We start from the raw sequence: 27,819 nt of genomic DNA, 5'->3' as shown, positions 1-27,819 counted from the left end.
ATGTCATGAAAATTTAAAAGCCGGAAATTACAAAGTCTCTTTATATATATTTTAATCTATATTAATTTTAAGTGAACAATAAAGATCTTAGCCAGTAATAAAGTAGAAAATTTATTGAAAATCAACTATAATTATAAAAAATAGTAGTTTAATTTAATTTATTTTCTATAAAAATTGGTCAATAAACTTGTATTACATTTTATTAACTATTTTAAAGTAATTATAGATATTTTTTTTCCGTACCGATAGGAGATAAAAATATATTAAAAAAAAAATATAAATTTTTTTTAGCCCATAAATGTTGACATTTAGTTGGACTTAAAATATGAAATAGTTTCTGGGAAGTTAAGTCTGGGTTATTAACGATGAGTTAGAAAGCAAGGGTCGGTCGGTGGGTCAACCCGAGACCCAGGGGTCTGCGGTGGTGCCAACAGAGAGATACCTCGAGACGAAGCTCGATAGAAAGTCAATTTGCCGTTGTTCGAGGTAAGTCACGTGCCATGGGCTCATCTGATGGCTTCCGGTTAAGACTTCCGGTCGGCGGGAAGCCAGTTCGAACAGTTTGTTACTGTACGCGTACCTTTCCAGCGTACGAACATCCTCTTTCAACTTGTATATCTATTTATATAATATATATATATATATATATATATATATATATATATATATATATATATATATTTATACTTCATACTGCACATTCACATGCAAGAGAGACAATCGAAGAGAAATAATTCCGAGGATATTTGTGAGATCAACCCAAATTTTTTTTTTTTATCTATTATAAAAGCTTGTGTTTTGTTCTGATAGTTTTTTTTTTATCAAAGAAATATGTCATGTTCAATATACTATTATTTATTTCACTGTATTTTTATTTATACTACAGGATGATAGACACTGAGGGTATACAAGCCCTTTTCTTTTTAATTTATATTGTGTGTCAAGGGGCGTCAAGTTTTCTTTGTAAAGATCATGGATATAAATAGATCAAAATCGTTCAATGACATAATTTGTCACGATAATCAATATTTTGTATTAATAAATAATTTATACTCTTATATAAATTATTTTTAATTTATCATGTAATTAATATAATCTACACTACAATAGAAAAAATTAAATGATTTCTACAATTACACTCATTGATTTTTTTTCAATGCATTTTAAAAAAAATTTTTCTATCGCCCGCCTCTAAATCTTAAACGGAAGGGTTTCAGTTACTCGTTGCGCTGTTTGTGGGTTTCACAGAGACAGCTTAAAATTTTCATCAGCTTATCAATATCAGTTAAATATTCATTTATAATAATAATAATTTATCAATAAGGGAATAGACTAGAGTAGCAAGATACTTATTTCAGATAAATAAAATTGATTTGTGTATTTTCGGTAGTTTAATGTTGGATTTAATGTTTTAGACTGTAATAAAATATTTTATATAAAAATTTGTCATACGAATTGTAAATGTGTAAAAATATATATCAGGATATAATTTTAAACCGAGCAAAAGCGTACTCATAATACATGACGTTAAGGTACGCAATAAAATTTTTAAATCCACTATAAAATTTTTTTACTCCAAACTAAAAGTAGATAAAAAAAAAAAAGAAAAAAATGTAATAGTTAAATTTTTCTTATGCATAAATCTACGTGACTTGGTCACTTTGTCTTGGTAGCTAGTAGGTCAGCTGTGTATTTCAGTACAGGGTAGGAGTACAAAAGAAAAAGGTTAAGTGTTGGATACTGGCAAGGACGAATGAATCCACTGGTTTGAATAGCATGTATTTTAAACATATATATGTATATATAGGTGTATGTGTATAGTAACAATGCAGAGAAGTGAGAATTGTGGTAACAAGTTGGTCAGTGAATAAGATGCTGAAAGATAGTAGAGGATTTACCAAAAAGACAAAGAACATAGTGTAATATTATAAAACCAGATAAAGAAAGAATATAAAAATATAAACGATAGAGTTAAGCTTTTGCTTAAGCTTAAGTGAGAGAGAAAAAGCTCCGCCCCTCGCCAATGGCAAAGCACTGAGAATCAGTTGTCTTCTGATGTGGCGGCCAATATGAAACAGGCCTGGTCGCGCAGCCTCCAGGATAGACCAATAATCGTGATGGGCTGAAAAAAATAAAAAAATATGTATAACGTAACTAGTCTATTTATTTTTTTCTATTTATTGTTGTTATTGTTGATGTTATGGTTATAATTGTTGTTGTTGTCTTTCAACATGAGCTTTGTAGAAATGTCATGTTAACCATTATATTATACTCATGATGCCCCACGGCTTCATGTGTGCTCATTTCTCGTGTCTCATGTCATGTGGACGGGTACAATGCGTGTGCGCGTTATTCCATGTACTCGTATCTCATTTCCAATTACTGGATCTATTAAATATTATATCTATTTATTTTAGGATTGTATACGATGACTTTAACGCACTTTAGTCCTTTACGATTGTATCCTTTTAGTAGCACTCAAATGATGGAATTAACCTTTGAAAGATAAAAATACCGGAAATTCTTATACCAGTTTTATGATAAAACATTTACTTTATAAACGAATCTCTTCAATGGCTTTTTTAAGTTAAAAGCTATTCAGGTTATTTTTTATGCTTCTTTATTTGGGTCAAGGGATGTAAAAAAAATTATTCGTGGACTATAAATAGCTCATTTTTATTTGAGCGTTAACGCTGAACCGTTCGAAAAATATTTATAGACTGAAATATATATATGTATATATATATATATATATATATATATATATATATATAAGTATTTTTTTTTCTTAGCTTTAAATCAGTTGATAAAATGCAGTAGAGAATCAATTTAACATCGATACTTGATTCGAGTATAAAAATGAAAAAATAAAATTAAAAAAATATATAAAAAAAAAAGTATAACTACATCGTTAAGCTTTCAAGTCGAACTTCTTGAGCGTTATAAACTGTTTCGTGGTATTAAGAGTACTTATATAAAAGATATTGAGAGCTTTTACCTGCACTGTGACCAATAATATCAATAAGGATGATATGCCAGTAAATAGATATTGATAGCAAGAATTCTCACTTGAGTAAAAAAATTTTGTTTTAAATTGTGGTCGCAATTGTTTTTTGCAGTTGATTCATAATCTATTGATGATTGTCATATGATAAACCAAATTTGTTATTATTTGTCCAATAAAATTTCATTTTTTTTTCTTAAGGGAAAAATTTAGTGATGAACCGACACGTTCTCGACTTTCAAAACAATTTTAAAAATCGGTCTATCGGTTGACCCTGCGGGCCAGCCCTAAAACTTCCCGCAGTTTTCGAGCTCCTTGAGCGATCGATTTGAAATTTTCAGAAAAGTTGACGGCCAACAAACTCTTTTGATCGCCACCTCAAACATGTTAATCAGTCAGTTCATTAAAAAGATATTAAGAGTTTACACACACACACACACACACACACACACACACACACACACACACACACACACACACACACACACACACACACACACACACACACACTCGGACATCATTCTGAAAATAGTCAGAATAGCTTCCTAGGACTTCAAAACGTCGACATCTGATGAAAACTCGATTTTCGAAAATCGGGGTGAAACCAATAACTCCCTGAATTTTTGAAAATTAATAATTTTTTTAGGGGGAAGTTAAAAAAAAACAAAAGTCCGATCTTAAAATATTTACGCTACAAATACAAACGAGAAATTTTTAGATTTTTTTCGATTCTCCAACGCAAAAGTGAAAATTACAGTATGAACTACAATTTTTAAATTACGGAAAGAGTTCTATATGAAATTTTACTCGACAATTGTCAATAGAGGGAATCGGGCGAATAACAATTTCTGCCTCAAAATATTGTCCGAATGTGGAATGGTAAATCCCCAATTTTTAGGAATTTTTAAGTACACAGAGTAGTTATTCTCGTTTGAAATGCTATGATGTCATAGCAGAGCCGGGCCATGTTGGCTATCTGACGGAAATTGAAATAAACACAAAAAAATTATTATGGCCATACATGAAAAGAAAATTATGGAAATGGTTTCCGTAATTCTGTGAAATTTTTTCTTATACCATCATAAGAGCCACGACCATGAATTATTAATTATAGGAGCAGTTCCTATAGTTATAGGAATATTTCTCATAATTATAAGAAAAGTTCCTATAATTATGGGAATGCTACCCATAACATTACAGGAATGATTCCTCTAATTGTAGGAATGGTTCCTATAATTTATACACAAAAAATAAGAATTTCTTGGCCCAAGAAAGATTTTTTTGTAATGAAATGAAAACAACCATTTTCTTAGGACTAGAAAAAATTTCCTGCGCCAAAAAATATTTTCTAGGCTGCAAAAAATTTTTTCTTGTCCCAAAAAAATTTTCGTTTTCGAATCATAGGGCAAAAAGTTTCTTAGAGTAAGTAAAAATTTTCTTGGGGCAAGTAACAATTTTTCGCTTCATGAAATCTTTATTTTTTTGTGAAGGAAAACTTCCTATAATATTATGAGAATCATTCCCATATATAGGAATAAACCCTATATTTTATAGGGATCATTCCCATAATATTACACGAATACCCTTATAGGAAGAAACAATAGGCCCAAGCTTGGCCGAAGCTTGGCGCAAGACTAATTAACTCTGGGGAAAGCTTGAAATCCAAGTTTGGCTGAAGTCTGTCTAAGCATCGAAATGATAACACCGAGCCAAGCTTGAGTGACAGCGCTGTACCAAGACTGCATCTTAATATTGGCCCAATATCGAGATCCAGTATTGTGTCATGACTGTTGCTGAATAAGCTCCTATGCTTATTAAGAAACATTTAAAAAAAAAATATTAGTAGACACGTGCGTGATGGTAACATATGGAAATAAATTTTTATACAGAGAAATCAGGAGGATCAATGAAACTAATTTTTTTTTTGCATTTGCTGGGTCTCGAACCTGTTCCTTCAAGGCTAGTAGGCAACATTCTCATCCACTAGGCTGCTACGCTATTCCTAGAAGCCAGAGGTTTTTAGGCACCACTTGCTATTTCGACTGGTAAACCAAGGCTTGTCACTTAAGTAATGGCTGAATCTTGGCCCAAAGCTTGGGAGGACGAGCTTGGGAAAATCGTATTTGGCAAAAACTTAAAAATTTTCATTAAAAATTTTTTGTCATCACAGAGCATTCAAGAAAATTTTAATTTTTAAAATAAAAATTTAAATTTCGATAAAATCTCAAATTTTGAAAAAATTTTAATTGTAAAGAAGCTTCATGTGAATTTCTCCATATCATAAGGGAAATTCCTACATTATTTTGCAAAAAATATTTTTATGATATTATAGGAATGGATCCCATAACATTATGGGAATAGTTCCCATATTATCACAGGAATAGTTCCCATAAAAGTATGGGAGTGGTTCCCATAATGACATGAGATTAGCTCCATACTACTATAGGGATAATTCCCATATATTATGGGAACTATCCCTATAATAGTATGGGTACAATTCCCATACCATTATATAGAGACTCTTCCCATAATACATAGCAAAAGTTTCCATAATTTTCTTCACTGTAGTAAAATTTATAATGGTTACAGTAATTTGTGATATATAATCCTTATTAATTTTACTATGGTCATAGCCATTTGTGCAAGTGTGTATTTCAATTTCCATCAGGCCAACATGGTCAACCTTCAACACTATGGCGTTTCAAACGAGAATAATTTCTCCATGTAAATAGGAGTTTTTGGCTCAGTTTACTTCAATCGTAGGGTTAATTTTTGAAAAAATTTTCCGTGAACTTTTGCGTTCGAAGAGATTTTTTTTACTATTTACACTGTGTTTATTAAAGTTTTATTTTTTTCGTGAGCCCTTAAAATTTTAAAGAGAACTGTTAACCCGTCATTTGATTTTTTAACTAAATAAATCTTAAAAATTGGTTTAAAAAAAATATTTGCATAATGTTTTCATTATAAGCTTTAATTAGATAAGCAATATATAATTTTGGGAAATATTCTTTTTTTTTTCAAAATTTCAATATAAATTTTAATATACTTTCATATAACCTCCATTGAAACTGAGTTTCAATGCCTGTTTTACCAGTCGCAACAAGCCAATTTCAGGCCAATGCAATTTACCGGAATGAAGCTGATCAGTTTCTTCCCTGGGGAAGAAAATGTCTAGTTCCAGTTCTGTCAGGATCACAATTATTTATTTGCTAACCTCAGGATAATCATATGTCATTCTAATAAACCAAATTGACAGTTGAATTAGCACATGCATGCGCTACTGGTTTTAAATTGTTTTGTTTCGACTGCATAATTCCAGGCATTTTGAGTCTAAGTTTTAATGCAGGTAATTATGAAACATACAACAAGGTGCACGATTTTAAACTATATAGTGAGCAGTCAACCTCGACCTCTCGTCTGAAATTAACTTGTTTCATTTTTTGCCGTACAATATGAACACAGAGGATTTCATACTAAAAATTATCCAAAAATTATAGTCACAGTAAAACAACTCGATATTCTTGTAATTTATACTATTCATTTCAATAATTTTTAATAAAATTTTACTGAAATATACTCTAAAATATAACTATTTTTACTATACCACATTTTAATATTTCTGACGTATCAAAAAATCTATTACTTTAGTTTAATAGAGCGACAGAGCCAGTAAGTGAACGCTTTAGTAAATAAACGGTTGTATTTATCAATATTTTAGTATAGAAAGATGCAATAAAACCAGAAATGAACTTCTAAAAGTTATCAATTAAATAGCAATGAAGTACTTTTCTCATGCAATTGTAATTAGCCTAAATGGTGTAGGTAAAAATGAAATAATGTTCATTCGCTGGTTATGTTCATTCACTGGTCCGATTACTTTATTTACAATAAAAAATAATTAAAAAAAAAAAATAGGCGCAATAAAAATTTGTGAATTAAAATTGAAAAATTCTAACTTTTTGTAAAGCTTGTTCTACCCACCATAGAAGTTGTATAAAAAATCTTTTAAGTTTGAGTTCATTCGGAAATGTTTGATTCTTTTCGTTCATTCTAGTACTAAAAGGTTAGAATGGAATTACGTCACGTATCAAGATGGAAGTGAGGAGCATCTTTAGATTTAACATCTTATGAATTTTCTTTTGGAAAAAAATTTTAGATATATATTTGGATGCGTATAAAATTTTGAATACATTTAGTAAATGGGCTGTTTTTATTGTTGTAAATTCATGATTCATTTGAATAAATAAATTATGATTTATTTTACAAAATTAACATAATTATATTCTGCTATTACTTAGTAATTGCATGTAGGAAAGGGTGGAGTAGAGCGCCCCCCCCCCCCAAGCCAATTATTCTTTCTTGTAGAAATCAACCATCAGATCACTTTACTTTTGTCCTATTTCGAACAAATTGATGGACATTTTGCCGAAAATCTGAAAAAAAAAATTTTTTTTGTGGGGCAGAGAGACCCCCCTCAAAAAAATGATAATTTTTTTTTTTAATTGTTTTCATCATTAAAAATGTATTTCTTTCTCTTGACAACTATTTTTGGTTTTGAATGACTCAAAAAAATTTTTTTAAGGTGTAATAAATCGTTCCTCCTCGATTAGCTTAATTACTGATTGTTATTTAATAGAGAAAAAAAAATTCTATATTTTTTTTGTCATTATTTTGAACTCAAAAAACGTGTTTTTTAATTTTTTAGATTACAGATCATTTTGCATTATTTAAAAAATTTTATCAATTAAAAAATAAATTATTATTTTCAAATATTTTTAGTGGCCGAATTTACCCCAGCTATAGAGAATCAGCCGAATAATAGATTGATATATTAATTTTTTTTAATTTGACAATAAAAATATGAAAGAATCATTTTTGCAGAATTTTCGACTGGTCCCTTTTGCCCTCGGTGTTATGGGTAGGGCTAAAAATGTAAAAATATATCGGATTTATAGTAATTTGACGATGAAAAAAAATTGTTTTTTGATCAAAATTTCAGGGGGGCTGCTCTGCCGCACCCTCCCCTATGCTGAGCAAATGAATGTATCTTTTCCTAGTATAAATGAATTCGAGGCGCTGGCTAGTTTGCCTAGAAATGAAATAAAAAATGGCGATACAAAATCTCATGATTCCCAATTATAGATTATATATTGATTAAATACAAATAAACTAATATAAATGATTCTTTAAAAAAATTAAAATAGAAATTATTTGTAACAATTAAATTACTAATTTTAAATCTAATAATTATTGATAGTCTGAATAATTTAAAAACTTTTTTATTTAACATTCCGCTTTTACTCAAACTTTTTTATGAAACGAATATTATAAAAAACAATACAACATAATTTATTTATTTTTTAAATATTTTAACATTCATAATTATGGTAACATTAAAATTAATATTTCTTCACATCATTATTATTTAACTATTTAATTTCACATATTTTTCTGAAAGTACACTACATTGTAATATTTTTAACGAATCGTCTAAATGACAATCTGCAATATTGAATTTTATTGCCCAAAGTCGGAGTTTAGTTATTGTATTAAGTCTTTTAATTGCATCCATTATTAAAATTAATTATTTACTTATACACTGAGACATTAATAATATAATTACAAAATTAATTTAAACTTTATTATTTTTTCAAGTGCTCATAATATTTATAAACATAATTTTCATTCTTCTCATAGGTTATTTACTGTATACAATAAAAAAATACACATACTAGCGTACACGGATATTGCTTCAAATAATATTTACGCATGAGTTGTAGGTAGCGCGATTTCTAGTTTTGCCTCGATATCGCTAGCGAGGGCCTAGTTTTTAATCTAGGCGGCCCTCGATTATTTCTACTAGGGAATTACGATTTTTTCCAGCTTTTTTTTAATTCATTGCTTTTATTTTTTATTTTACAAATATTTTGCCAAATATTCTAATTAATTTGAAAAATTTCTACGTTATCGATAATTTGTACTATAATTCTGATGTGTTCTCATGCTACTAATGCTACAGTAATTTTTCCACAAATTTTTTATGTAAAAAATTCTGTAAAATTCTTTGAGTGTACTATTAAACGATAATTCAATTGTCATTGAAAATACGAGACATCTGAGCGTTTTTATGAATGTTACTACATTATCAATTATTTATTTGTAATAAATTTTCAGTGTCACAGTAAAATTATCAGCGGTATGTTAAAAAATCATTTTAATTTTAAATTTTACTAAAAAATTTAAAATTTTTCCATCGCATGTAGAAATTTCTAAATAATAAAAATTTCCGTTAGCATACTTTACATCCATAAAATTAACATTTAGGTGTCAGTTACATTTTTTCGGTCCTGTATTTTACACTGGCAATACTAAAGTAGTTTCCAGTGCAAAAAATTGATTGTAAAATTTTAAAAATCCCCGAATGTTATTTAAATTTAACTTACAGTGGGAATAAAAAAATAACAACCCGAAGATCCGCTACCGTCACGTAAACGTTCTCACGAAATTTTCAAATAAATTCAAACTTTTTATTCTCTTTTTTATATTCAGACTTTATTTTTTAAAATAATTGTACTAATTCAAGTCTATATATATAAAAAAGTCCTGTATCGTATCTTTATCGATAAAAAAAAAATATTTGTTAGCATACACATCAGCTGTCAAAATGTACAATACAATAGAAAGTTATTTTACTGTCGCATAAAGTACACGAAGCAATGGATGCGCCATGAGGTGATTCCCTCGATTATTTTTTTTTTTATGTTTCTATTTCTATTTCTCTTTAACTCTCTCTTTTTCTGTTAGTCCGGGTGCAAACTAGACAACCCGCTGGTACGGTCCGAGCAAACTATTAAAAGTTGCAAATTGCTGCAGACATGCTGCGGGTCCGTTCTGGTGAACTGATTGTATTCTGTATCCCACTTTTTTTCTTTTTTTTTTTTTTTACTTTTAAAACCTAGTCAGTTATTTTTTAATTATTTATTATTAATATATTTCACCCTCTAATTCATACCAAACAAATTTTAATTAACACTAAATATACATTCGTGTCTGTTAATAAATTTAAGTTACTTTCTGAAAAATTTAAAAGTTTCACTATTATATTATAATTTCAATAAATTTTACGTCATTTATTTTTTATTTAAAAAAAAATTAATTAATTTTAATTTTTAAAATAAAAAATTTTTTTTTTCCAGGACATGAAAGTCAACTGGGCAGCATCAACAGGCAATCAACCTAAGCAAGACACAAGCAGTAAGTTTACTTTACTTTACTTTATTTATTTTTATTTCTTATTCAATTAAACAATAAAATTATGAGAAATTAATTTAATTGATTATATGTTAAGTTAATTCATATAATGAAATAAGAGCAATAATGAAGAATTGAAATTTGACAGTCAATTAAAAAAATTAAAATAAAATGTTTGGAATATTTAAATAGTCTGAGTTATTTAGTTAGACGCTGCTCAACTAATAAATTACTATTTGTAAACATTTTTTATATTTTTATTATTTTATCTTGTTCATATATTTGTATTCTATTTTATTTATTATTGTGTACTTTGTATCACAACCATTCGTAGGTATCACTCGTTATAGTATGTTTGTACAGTAGATAAATAAATAAGACTGAAAAAAGGCAACAATAAAAATATTTTTGTAAATATAAAATAATAAACTATGAGGTATGAGTATTTATATCAAGTATATTTATCACTCAGGTCATAAAAAAAATGAAATACCTTAAAATTTCCGAAAATAAATTTTTTTCCATTAAAAATTATTTAGAAAAAAATTTTGTTTCAAAATTTTTTTATTTCAAATTATATTTTGTAAATATTATTTTTATTTAAGGATGTTCCCACCGAGCAGTCGTGCTCAATTTTAAAGACAATTCTCCCTATGTTAAGTACTATTAATATGATAAAAACTAGTTGAGGTACAGTGCAATTTTCGCTTGCTCTCACACGCGCAGAAGTCGAAAAATATTCATATTGCGTCGATTCTCTGATCTGGCAACGTGGTTTTCTTTTCTCTGTTTATTCTTATATGGAGACGCGTGTCGTAGAATTTAAATGTTTTGAAAAATTTTTAGAGGTTACTTTTATATTGATGATTGTAAATAAATATTTATTAAAAAAAAAAAAAAAAAAAAAAGTGCTAAAATAACCAAAGCCTTAACAAGTATGTCTGAGACTAAAAGCAAAGAAATCAAGAAGAAATTCATGAAACAGCTCACCATGAAATTCCAGATTTCAAACTTCCCGCCCAGTATAACGTTGCCGAGTCGCTATCTCTCACGATTTAAGCAACGACAGAAAATTCGAAAACTGTTAAGAGTAGCTAACTTTTAGCATTTTTTACAACAAAATAAATACCGCTTGTTTTTCTTATTTTTACAGAAACATATTTGTTATATCTTCAATTAATGATTTTCAGTTTTTTAAAACAATCGTAAGAAAATTTCTATTTTTATTCATGAAAACGTGTGCTATAACACTGATCGGGCTAGGGTTCACATATTAAATATGCAAATTTAAATAGTCAATAATTACAAATTTAGTACCGCAAGGGCTATTTTGAAAAATTTCTACGCGTAAAGGATACTTGAAAGTATTCGTATTCAAAATTTCAGGAAGATTGTAAGAAAAGTGATTTCGGTGAGAACGTCCTTAATATAAATTCATAGGTAAAATATTACATATTTAAAATTTTTTTGAAATATGAAAAATATTTTTTTCGTGATTTCTTATTATACTCAAAAATAAGAACAAAATTTTTTTAACTTATTCTTCTAATGTTCGATATTCGAGCGATATTTAGCGCATGTAATATAAAAATTTTTCGTGCACTGATAGAAATTTTATGTTAACTGAAGAAATATTTTCTTTAGCCAAGAATTTATTTCTGAAGAAAACCAATTCTTACTTCAAGAAATTCTTGTCTTGATTTAAATTTTTTTAGCTCTAAAAATTTTGTATCTCTGATTGGTAACTCTCGTGTCTTGACCCGAAACTATATTATCTTTAATTGATACTATTGAATTCTTCAAGCAAGACCACTTGTCTTCAACTAAAAATGTTGTATTATTATTTTAAGAACTTTAAACTTTTGGTTCAAGTAATAATTCCTTGATGGAAGATGTTCTTAAAGTAATGAAAAAAAAAAAAAAACATTTTTTTAAAAATAAATTTCCACTTTAACATATCGGAAGTAAATAAATATATTCCTTAAAAATCACTTTAAAATTTTTTATTTTTAAAATAAAAAAAAAGTTTTTTTTCAAGCTCAGTAAATTGATATCTTGATTTAAAAATGCCGCCATTCTCGAAACAAGTCAGTATAATGTCTTAAACCTACATATTGCCTATCTTAATCCAAGAGCAAGAAATTCTTAAGCGAAATATGTCCGAATTTTGTTTCAAAACAAAAGAGGCTTCATCGAAGAATAAAATTCTCAAACGAAGAATTTTTTTTCTCTATCCGAGAATTTCAATTTTTTGGTTCAAAGACTTATTTCTTAAATTAAAACAATTAAAAATTTTGAAACAAGAACCACATTTTGAAGAAAAAATTTTTCTTGAATCAAGATATTTTTTCTGTCAGTGTGGTTATTGTCTAAACTATAGAATCCCTTTCGAATCGGGTTTAAAAAAATTTGCTATAGTTAACATATACAAATTGTGGAATAAAAGTAATTCATTCACTTCCAACACTTTGGTTATACTCGATTTCAAATCGCGCATGTAATTTAAAAGTAGATAAATAAAACTTTTATATAGAATTTACTTGAAAAATAAAATCTTATTTTAATAAACTTATCAACCATACATCGTGAAACATTTGCGGAGTGAACACAGATTAAATCCAGAGTAAATGCCCATTAGAGAATTTTTTATTTATTTAATCTTCTCGCTCTCTACAAATGAATTAGTGAAATTCACTGCGAATTTGTGAATATGCACTGGGAACGAGCTGTAAGTATACCGCTGGTTAAATTAGTGGTATATACTTATAGCTGAAAAAGTGATTATTCACTGATTCGCAGTGAATTTCACTAATTTATTTTTAGAGAGCGGAGCAAAACTCACTCAAAAGAGATTTTATTTTAACATTAAAACTCCGAATCAGAATGAGTGCAGATTGAAATAAAATCCACTCCGAAATCACTCTTTCAAAAAAAGTTTCCTATTTATTCTACACGCGAAGTGATTTCTTAAACAACTCCGGAAATCTGAGTGACAAAGTTACTTCAGATTGAAACAAAATCCATGTTCACTCTCGATTTTTTACAGTGAGATGTATCCTGTTTAGCTCTGCTGTGAAATAACTTTTTGAATTTTCGAAGAATGAAACTTCTATTACATTAAACATTAAATGCATGGAAAAAAACGGATCTCAAAATTTAGTTACAATTACTTTGTAGAAATTAACCTGAAACTATTAATAGATCCAATAGCTTTTACTTTTGGCATGTGAAAAATTACTATTCCATAAGTATAAGATACAAACGTTTAGTTATTTTTAATTTATAACAGCAAATTTTACTTATGGAATAGTAATTTCTTACTTTTGTCGAAAGTGAAAGTTATCGGATCCCATTAATGGTTTTAGGTTACTTTCTACGTAGTTATTTTTGTTTACTTTTTTCCGCGTACATTTGTTAAGAAAAATAGTATTAAAGACAAGTGCTTTAAATACAATGTCTTGTAGCCTTAAATCGACAATACTTGTTTAAGTTTATGCTACATTATTAACGGAACCTTCTGTTTAATTGTTATCGCAGAGAATGCGTTCTAACATAACCTTAAATTCATGTCGTTTATTTCAAGCCTACCTGTGTCCCCATTATCCACGCTTTCCTAAATTTAGAAAATTAAATTGCATTTCATTTGAATAATCTGTAGATAATTAAATTAATCCAACCCAATACTATATAAGCTAGTCAATTTGCAACTAGGAAAAGTTTATACTTTTATTTACCGTACTTTTCTTTTTCCGATTGATTCATTAGTCCGATAGTTTCTGAGATAGATAATAGAAAGCAGTGTATATAGCACGAATTTGGAATAGTTTTGCAGGTAACAAAGTTTCATACTCAATAAGAAACAAACTTTGAAGTTGTTCTATTCATTATGTTTTATGCAAAATTATCAGTGACCAACCGACCAATTACCGGAAACAACTTCTAGCGGTAAAAGAAACTTACAAACCTTTAAGTCTTAAGTTCTAAAATAACCAAACTTACGACGTTTCGGTTCAAGATTCATATCGTTTAATTAACTATTAATTATATTAAAAGTTATTTGTTTACTTTCAACTGGTCGTGTGATGGGATCAATATCGTCACTCAATTATTTAACAGATGTTCGTATTATTTATTTATATTTATAGAATACAAACGTTTTTTTTTTATTATTTTTTTCTTAACTTCCCGCTAAGAAAATTGAAAATTTTCAAAAGTTCATGAAGTTATGGGTTTTGGTCCGATTTTCGAAAACCGAATTTCAATCAGATTTTGAAGTTTCGATGTCTTAGGAAACTATTCTGACTAATTTCAAGATGATGTCCGAGTGTATGTATGTGTGTATGTACGTACGTATGTAAATATCTATAACTCTTGAACGGATGAACCGATTTTGATGTTAAGGTGTCATTCGACGCGGCTTGTTAATATCTAAAAGCCGTGGAAAATTGAGATTGATCGGTCAAGTGTATTCAAAGATATTCCAAAAATCAAATATTTTCAAAAATGTTTTTTTTAGATAACTTTTAGTGTGATCGATGGATCGATTCCAAAATGTAATCAGCTCTAAAACTTTATAAGCCGCGTCGAATGCTGCACCTCAACCGTCAAAATCAATTCAATCGTTCAAAAAAAACCGTTGGCGAAAGAATTACAAAAACATTGTTTTTTTTTTAGTTTTTTCGAAATTTATCAAAAACGACTAGGTAAATCAATTGCAAAATACTACCTAAACCATCTCAATCGGTCAATTCATTTGAGATATCGTTGGAAATAAAATGGTAAAATAGTATATTAAACTACAAGGGAAGAAAGTTGAAATTCCCGCCCTGTGCGATAAGATGCCCGAGGCGAAGCCGAGGTACGTTCATTAATTACATTTTTGAATACTATAGACAATACGAACACATCCTGCCTTCAGCTGACAGGTCGGCCATATTTTTTTATTTGCTCCCTATTGACGCGTCTGTTTCAGACATACTTAAAACTTAAATTTTTTTTTTTTTTTTTTTTTTTTTTTTGCGTTTTTGATGCCTGCTCCGCGACATTTGAGAGCACGAGCGAAGCGAGTGCGTCTGGTCGGCGAGGGCAGGCATCAAAAACAAAACAAAAAAAAGACATAATTATACTTACAAAAAATAATTAATAGTTACTTTTTTTCGGAATAAATAAATCCACACCTATAAACTAGATTTTTTTTTCTTGCCAATAAAAAATATATTAATAAATACATAAACAAATAAATTATTTGCATAAAACATTTATTTGTACAGTCGGGCCTCGTTATTAGACTATAGTGCTGTCTTTTTTATAAATCAGGTATCGCGATAGTTTGAGAGATAAACTAATAGTCTTATAACGAGGTCCTACTGTATATATGGCATAAAGCCTTCGTAGACCATTTGGTATCTATTAGCTGATTTTTTTGGCAAAATTGCTGTTTCAATAACTAACTTCGCCTCTGCATCAAAATCTTTTATCACCTTATACTCATCCATAGATTCATCCGGTGAAACTTTTTCATTTATTTTATTATTGTAAGTACAATATTCATTAAAATATTAGATACAACGAGACACAAAAATACTGACGTGTATAGGTATAAAGCAACGATCTACGCGGTTATTGTGAAATATTTTATTGATAAAGTGATAGACGACCACTAGATGGCAGCAGCTGGCTGTTTCTGTAGGCACGAAAAAAATTTTTCTCGCCTCCGGGCGGAAAGCGTCAACTTTCGTTCCGCTGTGCAAAACGAAGTTGCCGCTTTCCGCCTCCGTCGACGCGAAAAATAGTATACACACCTCGGGAAGTAAATAAGAAAGCCTCAGATCACATGTTTGTTGACCTCGGCTTCGCCTCGGCCAACAATTACATGTGATCTGAGACATTTCTTACTTTAATCCCCGTGGAGTAAAATTCACTCTGGAGGCGAGTTTATTTTAATATTGATACACCGAACCGGAGTGATTGCGGATTTTAAAAAAATCCAGATCATTCTGAAATCACTTGGCGGTAAAAACAAGCTCCGTATTTGGAGTAATTCTCTTTGACTCCGAAACTCCGAGTGACGGAGTGAATTTGGATTATAATAAAATCCGCAATCACTCCTGATTTATTGCAGTGTACAAAGTTTCCGAAACAATGATGACATCATTGAATTATTATCACGGATGCTTATAAATTTTCTTTCAATCGATCGTTTAAAGTAATTGCAATTAACTTGCACTTAAATAAGATTAATCACCGATACAGCAATCAGATTAATAAGCAATAGAATGATTGGATTTTAAACAAACGGGTTTTAATTGTATAAACGTCGCTAAAATTTTTGGATTACATATATATTTTTTATAAATAAACAATTAAAAAAAGAATATAAATACAAATACAGAGAATGTCGTACATTAGTAATACCTAGCCGTGCAAAATACAATTGCAGCTAAGTACTCGTAAGACAGCATTGGGAATTCAGTACAAGGTAGTGGCAATATTTAACTCACTCTGAATTTCTCTTTTTATGGACTTATAAAATCGTGACAGGCACATGGGACCCGATCCACCGCCACCGGTCTCTTACATTTTCTATCTTTGTTTTCTCTCTGTATATACTACACTTACCTACCTTCCTATTTTATTATTGTTTCTTCTTCCCCTTTCTCTTCCACCTTCTCCTTTTTTACTTCTTTTGCTTATTTTTATTCTTTTCTCTAGTGTTTAAACTTTTTTACACTTGGAATTGCTTTGAAACTATAAAATAATGAATTCATATGCAAACCTTTTTTTTATTTATTTTACTTACATTGTTTTAACTACTATTTATATATTTAAAACATATATAATTTTACTTTTATATATTTTTAAAATTTATAAATATGTAAATAAACTTTTTTAAATAATTTTACTTTGAATAATAAAGAATTGCTCAAACTTCTAAATCTCGAGTAAAAATGAAAAATGTCATTAAATGTAAGTTAGTACTCACAATCCAACTGCTCGTGATTTATTTATTTTTTAATTAACTTTATTTAACTTTTCGTTATTTATAGGAATCATGCTATCAATAATTTGTCAACTTTTTAATCCTCATTTTGTCCAATAAAAAATTTTTTTTTATTTCAACGTTCAAAATTCGTGTCATCAACAATTTCATGACTTTTTGAATTATTTTTTTTTTTTAATTAAAATTTAAATATCCGGCTCAGATAATTTTCGTTAAAAATTTATAGAGTACATTCCTGAATTTTTTCTGATTCTGGAAGAGAAGCATAACTTTTAAGCTTCCATTGGGCTTTGTAACGAATCAAATCTTCAAAATTGATGTATAATAATTATTCGCAAAATCTAACAATCGCATGCTCTAATCTATCCTAAAAAAGTTGGTCACCGCTTATAATCGTCATGGCAACAGTTGCTATGGAGATTGTTGCTAGAGGATGGTTGTCATGGCAACGGTTGCTATGGAGATGGTTCATGGAAAAAAAAATATTATGATTGGCACGGTCTACTGGATAGTGACTTACGTATTGTGAAGGGAGTGATTTGTAGAGCTACCGTCGCGGTCCATTCCAGTCCCATTCACGATCTGTATTATTCCTGCCAGTACTTTACGTAACAATACGCGCACTAACCTCCAAATAGCTAAACGAGTATCGCGACAGTCAGTATACTATATCCCGGGTCACAATATCTAGCCTTAATTTAGTCTCATCAAACCCAAGTAAGCTTCCATTCAGCCTCACTGAGTAAAAAAACCATTTTGAGCCTCCAATGATGTTCAAAAAGCCTCAATGAGCTTCAAATAACGTTCAAAGAGCCTCAATAAGCCTCAAATAGTGATCAAAGAGCCTCAAATAATACTAATCGAATTTAAATTACACAGTTTAGTAGTAAGTTCATTTGAGGCTCATCGAGGCTTATTGAGGATTTTTGAGCATCATTTGAGGCTCAAAATGCTTTTTTTACTCAGTCAGGCTGGATTGAGGCTTACTTGGGTTCGATGAGGCTAGATAATGTGATCCGGGTTACTATGGGGATGGTTGGTCATGGCAACGGTTGCTATGGAGATGGTTGGTTATGGCAACGGTTGTTATGGAGATGGTTGGTTATGTTAGCAGCTAATAAACGGAAAAAAAATATTATTAAATATTACTGAGATTCTCGTCAACAGAGCGCCTAGACCGAATCTCAGTAAATATTACTGAGTAGATTGTAAGAAATTAATAACAGATCCATTTTTTTGACAAGTGTAATTTTTTAAAGTTTCAGTAGTAATTTTAAATAGTCAAGCAGTATATGTCAACGATTAACTGTTAATTATAGCAGTTTAAACATTAAAATCGTAATTTTACTGATTGAAACGACATTAGTTATTGAACATAACATAAATAATTAGAAGTTGAACTACACTTATTGCCAATCATTTTTTTCCGTATAGGGACAACAAGCATCCATGATGAATACTTTTAATAACGGCTTTTTCATACGGGGAACGTGAAAGGTAGTTATCAAAACATTATAAGAGGTAAAAAATAATGGGCGCGCTCAGCGGACAAAAGCCTTTTAGTAACATACAAAAAGCTTAGAATTTGTTATCAAATTATTATTAATAACTTTTTTTTTTAATTTCCCCAATCCTTATTTATTTCTTCTACAATTATTGTCTAAATTATTCCCCTTATTAAAGGAAACGATTTGAAACGATTCGAAAAAAAAAAATTTTAATAGTTTTTAATGCTTTTGAATACGTTGAATACTTTTGAATCGCCATTCTTATGAAAGTTTAACATTACAAATCGTTTCTTTTAATCAGGGTCATCAGATTACCGGAGCTAACACTTAAAGGTATGTTACATACGCAGGGAGGAAAGTAAGACATTCCAACTTGCGTGTGTGATTGCCTACCCGAGTTGAAGGCGAGGGTGGCCGCCACGTGGATTAGAAGGTTCTACTTTCCACCCTTGGTATGTAGTATACTATTTTTAGTTTCCGCCTCACGACTAAATTTGAAAAAAATTTTTCCGTAAAAATAGAGATCTTTCAGGTTTAAAAAAATTTAACTTTGTTTCTTTGTTTTTTCTATTGTTTTGCATTGCGCATGTTCATATTGCTGTTTATATTTTTGGCATAAATGACATTCTATTCATTAAATTTTAGTGTATTATTGGTATAGTTATTTGGTGGCTCAATAGTAGGGTGGGTTAAAAAAAAAGAACTAATTTTTTTTCTTTAGTTACCGTGAAAATATCGTTGAAGATAATGAAGAAAAAATTCTGGTAAAGTTTAAGTTCTTAATATTAATATTAAGAGGTGGCTCATCGTGATTTTTGATTTCCCATTTAAATAACATGGAAAAAAAAATTTTTTTAGTTTGGAATTTTTTACCTCGGCAATGGCTCATTGTACGAATAAGCTCAGCATACGTTTTGTAGGGAATTTAACGCTCTACAAAAAAGCTTTCTCATCATTTTTCGATAAATCCATCTGTTGAAAAGTTATTCGAGCTCGAAGTCAAGTTAGAATAAATTTCGAGATCTTTTTACTTTTTCGGTGAAACTATCGGGCTTATTGTAAAATGTTATAGATTTTTTTTTGTAGACAATTTAATTTCCTACAAATTGTCTCCAATAAGTATTTTTTAAATTTCGTTTTTTTTCTTATTTACATTTTAACGCCAAGCTCCTGAAAAAATAGTGTTCTGATCGATTTCAAGAACGTGGCATTAAAATGGAAATAACTAGAAAACAATGCAAAATTTGAAAAAAATTTATCAATGATAATTTGTAGGAAATTAAATTGTCTACAAAAAAAAATCTATAACATTTTACGATAAGTCCGATAATTTTGCCGAAAAAGTGAAAAGATCTCGAAATTTACTCTAACTTGACTTCGAGCTCGAATAACTTGAACAGATAGATTTATCGAAAAATGATAATAAAGCTTTTTTGTAGAGCGTTAAATTCCCTACGAAAATGTATACTGAGCTTATTCGTACAATGAGCCATTGCCGAGGTAAAAAATTCCAAACTAAAAAATTATTTTTTTCCATGTTATTTAATTGGGAAATCAAAAATCACGGAGATCCACCTCTTAATACTAATATTAATAGCTCAAACTTTACCAGAATTTTTTTTTCATCATCTTTAACGATATTTTCACGGTAACTAAAGAAAAAAAAATTAGTTTTTTTTTTGGCCCTCCCTACTCAATAGTACACTGTGAAAAATTTCCATTAAATTTTACTATGGGTGCATTGTAACCCTGGATCATAAGGAAACTGGTACAAAATTTACAAGTGTCCCATAGTAAACGTATGCGCATAGGTCCCAATCGTGTCATCTGCGCATACCATTTACTATGGGACACTTGTAAATTTTGTTCCAGTTTTCTTATGGTCCGGTGTTACAATGCGCCCATAGTAAAATTTGTTGGGAATTTTTCACAGTGTATAGTTAAGATTGCCTTAATTTAGAGCAGTTGACACAATATCAAAAGACGTGGGTTCGATTCCTGAACTGAACCGCCTTTGTTTTTTCTCGATTCCATTCTATTATAACATTGAATTTACTCAGAAAAAATTTATTCATTTCTTTGCTAAATTTGATAGTATATTTCATCCTATTACACAGAAACAAAATAAAAATATTTTAGAGCGAAAAACTAAATTTTCTTGAGAAAAGAACATCTTCTATGATAAAGATCGAATCAATTACACCAAGAAATTGAATTTTCTCGAAAAAAAGAAAATTATTTTGAAACAAGAGAAACTTCTCAAACCAAAATGCAAATTTATTAAAACAACAAAAAAAAAAATTTTAAAGCAAGAAATTTTTCTAAAAACAAGAAATGGTTTTTTCTTCATTCAAGAATAAAATTGTCAAGAAAATACTTTACTTGAACCAAATAAATCTTTTTTTCTGTGTACAGACACACTATTAAAAATAAGTATTCATATTATTTAATTACTAAGCAATAAGTTCTTAGTCAGTAGATTAAATAAATTTGCTATTATTCGGCGAGTTTTAAAAATTTAACAGAACTTGTGTTTTTTATGAGAAAAATATTTTTTTCATTTTTTCCTAGTTTTCATATTTCGTCATAACGATAACCCATATAAATAGCAACAACAATAAAACTCCAAAGCAGTAGAATAGGGACAGTAGGCGAACCGAGAAATGGAATCGAAGCACGAGTGAAGCAAGTGAATCGTGTATTCTCTTTGTTGGATATTGTCTGTCGTACAAACCGGTCGGATGTTGGACACGTAACGTAAACGTTCAGAGCTCTGTATACCCATTCGTTCGCCTGGTTGGTCCTCGATACGACCCGAGCTTGAGAGCCAACGTTGGCGGCAGTGGCAGCGCCAGCGGTGCTAGCGGTTGTAATGGTGGTGGTTACGGTGCGGTGAAAGCTGCCGATGGCATTTGTGGCAACGCGGCGAATCGGTAAACCACGCATTCACTCTCCCCCGCGGGGCACTATCTAGGTGACTGCACACATCTTCTCAGATTCTACAGAGTAGAAACCAGTCACTACCGCTGATTCTCTGTAAACCCATCACTTTGAGATGCCCGTTTGCCTATTTAGTTCAACATTAGGACACACATCACCTCATTGATCTGTTCTATAGATGGCCCATTGAAATATAATGCTCACTTTCAATATATATATATATATATATATATACTGAGCTTCAGGATCGTCTTGGGTTGTGTTTGTTTGATTAATTTGCTTACTGTAAGTGACCACTGATCAACAATATCATTAACCATTGTCTCTATCTCTATATATCCTAGTCTGTAATGTCTCTTCAGTAATTATATACTAGGGGATAAAACCCTTTGAACATACTAAGGGAATATCATATTGAATTATACAAATAATTTTAATTTATTTACGAGTATGTCTGTTGTCAATCATTTATGAGGTCACTAGAATCTGACATTTTCAATAAAAGTTATATAAATAGATGTAGCCAATTGTTAAAAAACTGAGCGCAAGAATAAATTAAATTTCTGAGAACACTACAAAATAATGATTTTTATAAAAAACAACTTTTTCTAATTTAGGGGAGAAGCGAGAAAAATTAAACCGTCTGTAAAGGCGGAAAAAGTGACAGGAAAATCCATATGTACACGGAAAGAAATAATCGGTAGCAGCTACCAATTCGCGATTGGTAGCCGCTACCGATTAATTTTCGGTAACAGCTACCGCTTTTTTGGGTAGCAGTTACCATTTTTTTTTTCAGTAGCTGGTACCGATTTCAATAGGTAGCAGCTACCGAAAAATAATCGGTAACGACTACCGATTATTTTTTTCCGTGTAAAAATGGAAAAAAAATTTATAGGTTATGGGTACTTTGTTTATGTTAATATATGGATTTCCACTATAGATTTCGTAGTCTAAAAAAATTTTACTCACTTAAGAAAATGTTTCCTTGCGCCAAGAAATCCTTTTTTTTTCTGTGTATAATTTTAATATTGGCATAGTATAAATCTCTATAACAACATAAAAATATTTTCTAGGTTAGATAGCTTTTTTACAATGTCAGCATACGAATAATCACTATATCAATATTGGAATAATTACTATGTAACATACAGGATTAATTCTTATGTCACCATTGGAAAAGTACGCCTGTGAAAATAGAAAAAATAGCCAATTTTTTCTCCATCTACGGAAAAAGTTTCCTCTTTGATTTTCATTTTTTACTTTTCTTTTTCATTTTTAGTCTGGAATGAACTAAAGAAGTTAAAAAAAATTATTTCTTTAAATAAAATTTGACATGTCATTTGGGTGTAAATTTAAGAGTAATGTTATCTGTAAAACAAATTGAGCGGAAGTATCAAAAACTAATTGTAAAAAAAAATTTTTTTTTCGTTTTCAAACAAAATTTTGGGGTACATAATTTTACTAGTTCCTGTCTTATAATGAGAATTGAAATAAAAATTTTTTTTTTCATACTAAAAAAATTGAGTATGAAGAGAAAGCTAGCAATCAATGATTTCTGATAATATTTTTTATTTACCCAAAGGGATTTCTATTTTTATAAAAAAAAAAAAGTACATTAAAAATTTATAGTATTTTTTCCATCAAAGTTATCAAGTAATTTATTTACTGAACAATTTTTTTTTATCAGACTAAAATTCATTTTTATACATTTTAAATATTTTTTCCATAAAATAATTAAATCAATAAATTGATTTCTAATAGTTTGAACTACTCTCCTGTAAATTTTAACTTTTCAACTCTGAGGGTTTGAAAGTTACGGACCTTTGAACTTTAGACGCAGCTGCGATTGAAAATTTCGTTTCACAAAATTAACCTAATTTTAGTTAACTCTTTGAAAATTATTATCGCATGTATTTTCTGCTAATTATAAATTTTCCATTGCTAAAAATAAAAAAAATAAAAAGTATATTTTTACTAACGAATTAATAAGAAAATAAAGAATTTAAAAATTCATAAATTTAAATAATAATTTAATTATAAGTGATGTAATTTGTTTGTTTTATAAATAGAATCCTAGTTTTTTTTCTTTTATTTCAAAGGGAAAGTTGAGCAATACGTTACTGAAATGTAAAACACTTTTTTCCCTCGGCATTAGCGTTCCTACGTGCTGATTATATTTTCATTAACTATAACCCCAGGAGTTGAAAGTAACGTTATCCCGTTTGAAATTCCATGTCTCGCAGTTGGTCGGCTGAAGAATCCGAAGCTTTAATCAACCTAATGTAGTCGCGTAAGCCATCGTGTTATAGTCGTATCGTAACGTCCTACTCATCGTCCTCCTTCTGGTAGTCGTCGTCGACGTCGTCGTCGTCGTTGTCGTCTGCCGGTGTTTTTCGTGAGCAACGATCGCATGATAAAAATGACAGAGATGTATGGCATAAAGAGACATGGTTTATAATTATATTTAATAATCCTGTTGTTGTTATTTATTATTATTTCACTCTCTAATTAAATTATCTAACCTTCTAATAATCATTATTATTTATTTGTATTTTTAAAAAGATACATAGTTTTTTTAAAATTCAGTTAATTGGAGTTTTAAATAATTTATGGGATCATTACCATATGTTACTTTTTTTCTTTTTAATGAAAATTTGTATTTTTCATCTGCAGATAATACACCTTTTTTTATATTTCATAAATTTAATTAAATAATTTCATTCTGTAATAACTGACACTCTGAAATTTACAAATTAATGTTTTTTTAAATATTAAAATTTTTTATTGCAATAAATTTTTATTATAAAAAAATTTTTTTGTCTGAAATAGAAAAAAAATCGTTAACCCACAGTAACTCCAATTAAAGTGATCATTTATTATTGAATTTTTTTTTCAAAACTGTTTTAAATCGTAATCTATGCTTTTTAATTTTTTTTGAGCAATTTCAAGTTCTTAAAAATCATTTTCGAAAAACTTTCAATTAAATTTTCTTTTTCGATAGTTTTACTTCAATATATTTTTTTTATTTTCATGTGGATTTTTGTACTCTCGCAAGTGGGTGAAAAATTGAATGCTTTGTTTATCCCATTTTGTTAAAAAAGAAGTAAAAAAATTATCTGAAATTACGGTGACCCATAGACTAGTAAAATTTATTTTCGCACAAAATTTAAAGGGATGTGCTACCGGACCTTTCTCACACTCAGAAAAATAAAGGGGCTATCTTTGTTGCACTCCCAGAATCAATGGGAATTTCAAAACAATTTTTTTCAGAGATGAATTAGAATTTTTGAAAATACGAAATTTCTAGCCCTCTAAGGTTTAAAAGAACGCTAAAGACTCTCAATTTTAGGTTTTCCGTGAATTAAATTGAATTGAAAATCGGTAACCGTTACCCCTTAATAATTATTGGTCAAATTTATTTAATTTTTCTGAACAGTGGTCACAAAAATTAAAGGATATAAAAAAAATTCAAATTTTTGGGCAATCTTCAACATGCTGTAACTCGGTGAAAAATGGTCATAGAGTAAAAATGAACGAAGCAAATTGTAGCCTCAAGTTTCTAATCTTCAGATCTAGACTTAAAATTTTTTTATCATGCAGTGTCACCAGGCACAGGCAATCAGTGGTCACAAATAAATAAATAAAATTTAATTAAAGAAAAAATATTTAAACAAATAAAAATTTAATAAACTTATTTATGTCTATTAAGTTTTGGCAAACTCAGTGATGATTTATATTCATAAGCATAAAATATTTACTCTCTGTATTTGTAAGAAAATAGTTAAAAAAAAAAAACGGGTGAATTGTCTGGTGTGAAACAATACTTCTCTGACGATGGCTTTCTCACCTTAAAGCAATATAGTTTCTCGACAAACTATAAAGGGACGTTCAATGGCTGTCCTTTCAGAGTTATGGACCATGGTATCCGGTAGACAAAAACCCCTCGAGTGATAAAGCGATGGCAAACGTGTCACGTGACATGTATATGATAATTCATGAGGCGTGTACAATATCGTAATTCTGCTTTGTAATGGTTATGATGTGATATAAATACAAAGCATTTTACTGACATATATATATATATATATATATATATATATATATATATATTTATATACTAATACACCCATATAAACATATACTTATTATAAATGTATATATATTTGACGAGGTTAATAATAACGTATGACATATATATATAATATGAGTAATAAAAAATTTCTAAGCTGCTGATAAAAGTTTAAAGAAGGTGAAGCGTATAAACACTCTTGGATGCTGATCGTGGGTCATGTGCATTATTATATTATTATTTTTTCATAAATGTAAAATAATGTAAAGGAGAGTGTATATTAAAGGCTGTATATTAAAGGCTAACATGGATCGGCAGCAGCACTTTCTTCTTTCTCTTTATCTTTCACTGGCCGACACAACAACGACGGTACGATGAGAGCTCGCTCGCGAACGCGGTAGGATGGAAAAATGTGTCGTGGTTACGCCGTCGGAGCGTAAAGAGCTATGATAATAGAGGCGTAAAGAGGGTCCGGGGTTATTTCATAATTACAGACTGTGCTTAAACCGAGGGTGTATTATGCCCGGCTTGTATGCGTTGCCAACTCACAGCATTGAACCTTCTTTCTCTCTTACCCATTCTCTTTTTTTTCTTTCTCTCACTCTCTCTCTCTCACCCTCTATATATATCTATATAAATACATATATTTATTATGTAACACGAGTGTAAGAGAGAAAACACAACATAGTCGTATTACTAACTTAAGGGTTGAGCTTGAACATCTACAAAAAATTTCATACAAAAAAACCGAGCTTTCTCAGTTTCCAACGTTTTCACCATTTCTATCTCCATTATACACATCGTGTTACATGTAATCTCTGTATTTTTATATCACTTTAAATTATAAAATAAAAAATATGCTACAAAAAATATATACAAAATAAATCTTCATTGAATGTTTTTATTTATAGTGGAAAACATTTGTGTTGTTGTTTTTTATAACTTGCTGCAATTAATTAAATCACGATAAAATTAATAAAAAATTACCTAATTTTTAAATTTATCTTGAAAATAAAAAAAATTTATTTAATTTCTCAGTCACTAATTGATGACAAATTTATATTTCATCAACAGTAAAAAAATTTTAATTACTAGGCGACTTTGATGGTTTAGACGGAGATAGTTAATGGACCAGACAGCTTTCAAATATTAAATATAATCATAATTATTATTATTATTTATTTAAATGGTAATTTATTGTCATAAGTATTCTCCAGAGTATTTCAGAATAAATATGAATTAAATCGATTAATTAATTATTTAAATTTAGGTTTCAATTGTAATTCGTGGAAATTACGATCAGATTAGCAGATAAGTTAAAATTCAATTCAAGTCTTTGATATTTGTATTGCAATGAATAAATTTAGTTTTAATGATTATTAATTAGACTGCCGTTAGGGAAAATTGGGTTACCGAAAATTATCAAATCTAAAATCCAGTCAACATATTGTTTTATATTAAAGTCGACTTTTTTTTTCTAATAATAAACTTGAATAATTTTTTTATGCATCTATTTTTCTTCACATAAATTTTTTATGATTATATCACAATTAATACACTGTAAAAAATAAGGAGTTACTTCGGAGTGATTACGGTTTTTATTTTAATTTAAATTCACTTTGCCACTCGGAGTTCCGGAGCTTAAAAAAAAATTCACTCTGCATACGGAGTAAATATATGAAGTTTATTTTTTTAGATGAGTGATTTTGGAGTGATCTGCATTTTATTGAAACCTGCATTCACACCGATTTGAAGTTTTAATATTCAAATAAACTTCCCGTCGGTGTGAATTTTACTTCGAGGAGATCAAATAAATAAACAGTCACCCGCTTCGCATTCACTCCAAATGTACTCCCCGTTCACTCTGATAATTTTTTTACAAAGTATAAAATTTTACATAATAACTAGAAAAATATAAATAGCACAAAAAAAAAATCAAGTAAAGTAAAAGACCTACACAGAAAAAAAAATTTCTTGGGTCAAGTGAAAATTTTGAGTGATCGGGTAATAGGTCTCTTACCTTATATTAGACGCATTTTTTGCTGAT

General features: G+C 29.4%; 1 protein-coding gene and 1 long non-coding RNA gene across 3 annotated transcripts in view; one reads left to right on the top strand and one right to left on the bottom strand.

Annotated features, from left to right (window-relative positions):
* The window catches only part of LOC103570517 (nucleolysin TIAR), a 209,868-nt gene that overhangs the window by 83,640 nt on the left and 98,409 nt on the right, over window positions 1–27,819 (top strand). Inside the window, exon 2 of the mRNA XM_014444861.1 lies at window positions 10,201–10,258. Coding sequence (XP_014300347.1) covers window positions 10,204–10,258 — 55 coding nt within the window. The 5' untranslated portion in view covers window positions 10,201–10,203. The remainder of the gene's footprint in view (window positions 1–10,200; window positions 10,259–27,819) is intronic.
* Window positions 1,694–27,819, bottom strand: LOC128668752 (uncharacterized). 2 transcript variants are annotated; one of them, XR_008404400.1, is made up of 4 exons: window positions 27,793–27,819; window positions 22,841–22,993; window positions 22,673–22,749; window positions 1,694–2,122 (listed from the first exon to the last, which is right to left on the bottom strand). It is a non-coding gene; the product is annotated as an uncharacterized LOC128668752 (long non-coding RNA). The 2 variants fall into 2 exon arrangements; XR_008404401.1 differs by having other exon boundaries at window positions 22,853–22,993.

Source organism: Microplitis demolitor, chromosome 10 (genome assembly GCF_026212275.2).
Source record: "Microplitis demolitor isolate Queensland-Clemson2020A chromosome 10, iyMicDemo2.1a, whole genome shotgun sequence".
Classification (NCBI taxonomy): domain Eukaryota; kingdom Metazoa; phylum Arthropoda; class Insecta; order Hymenoptera; family Braconidae; genus Microplitis; species Microplitis demolitor.
This window is presented reverse-complemented; position numbering and strand designations above follow the sequence as displayed.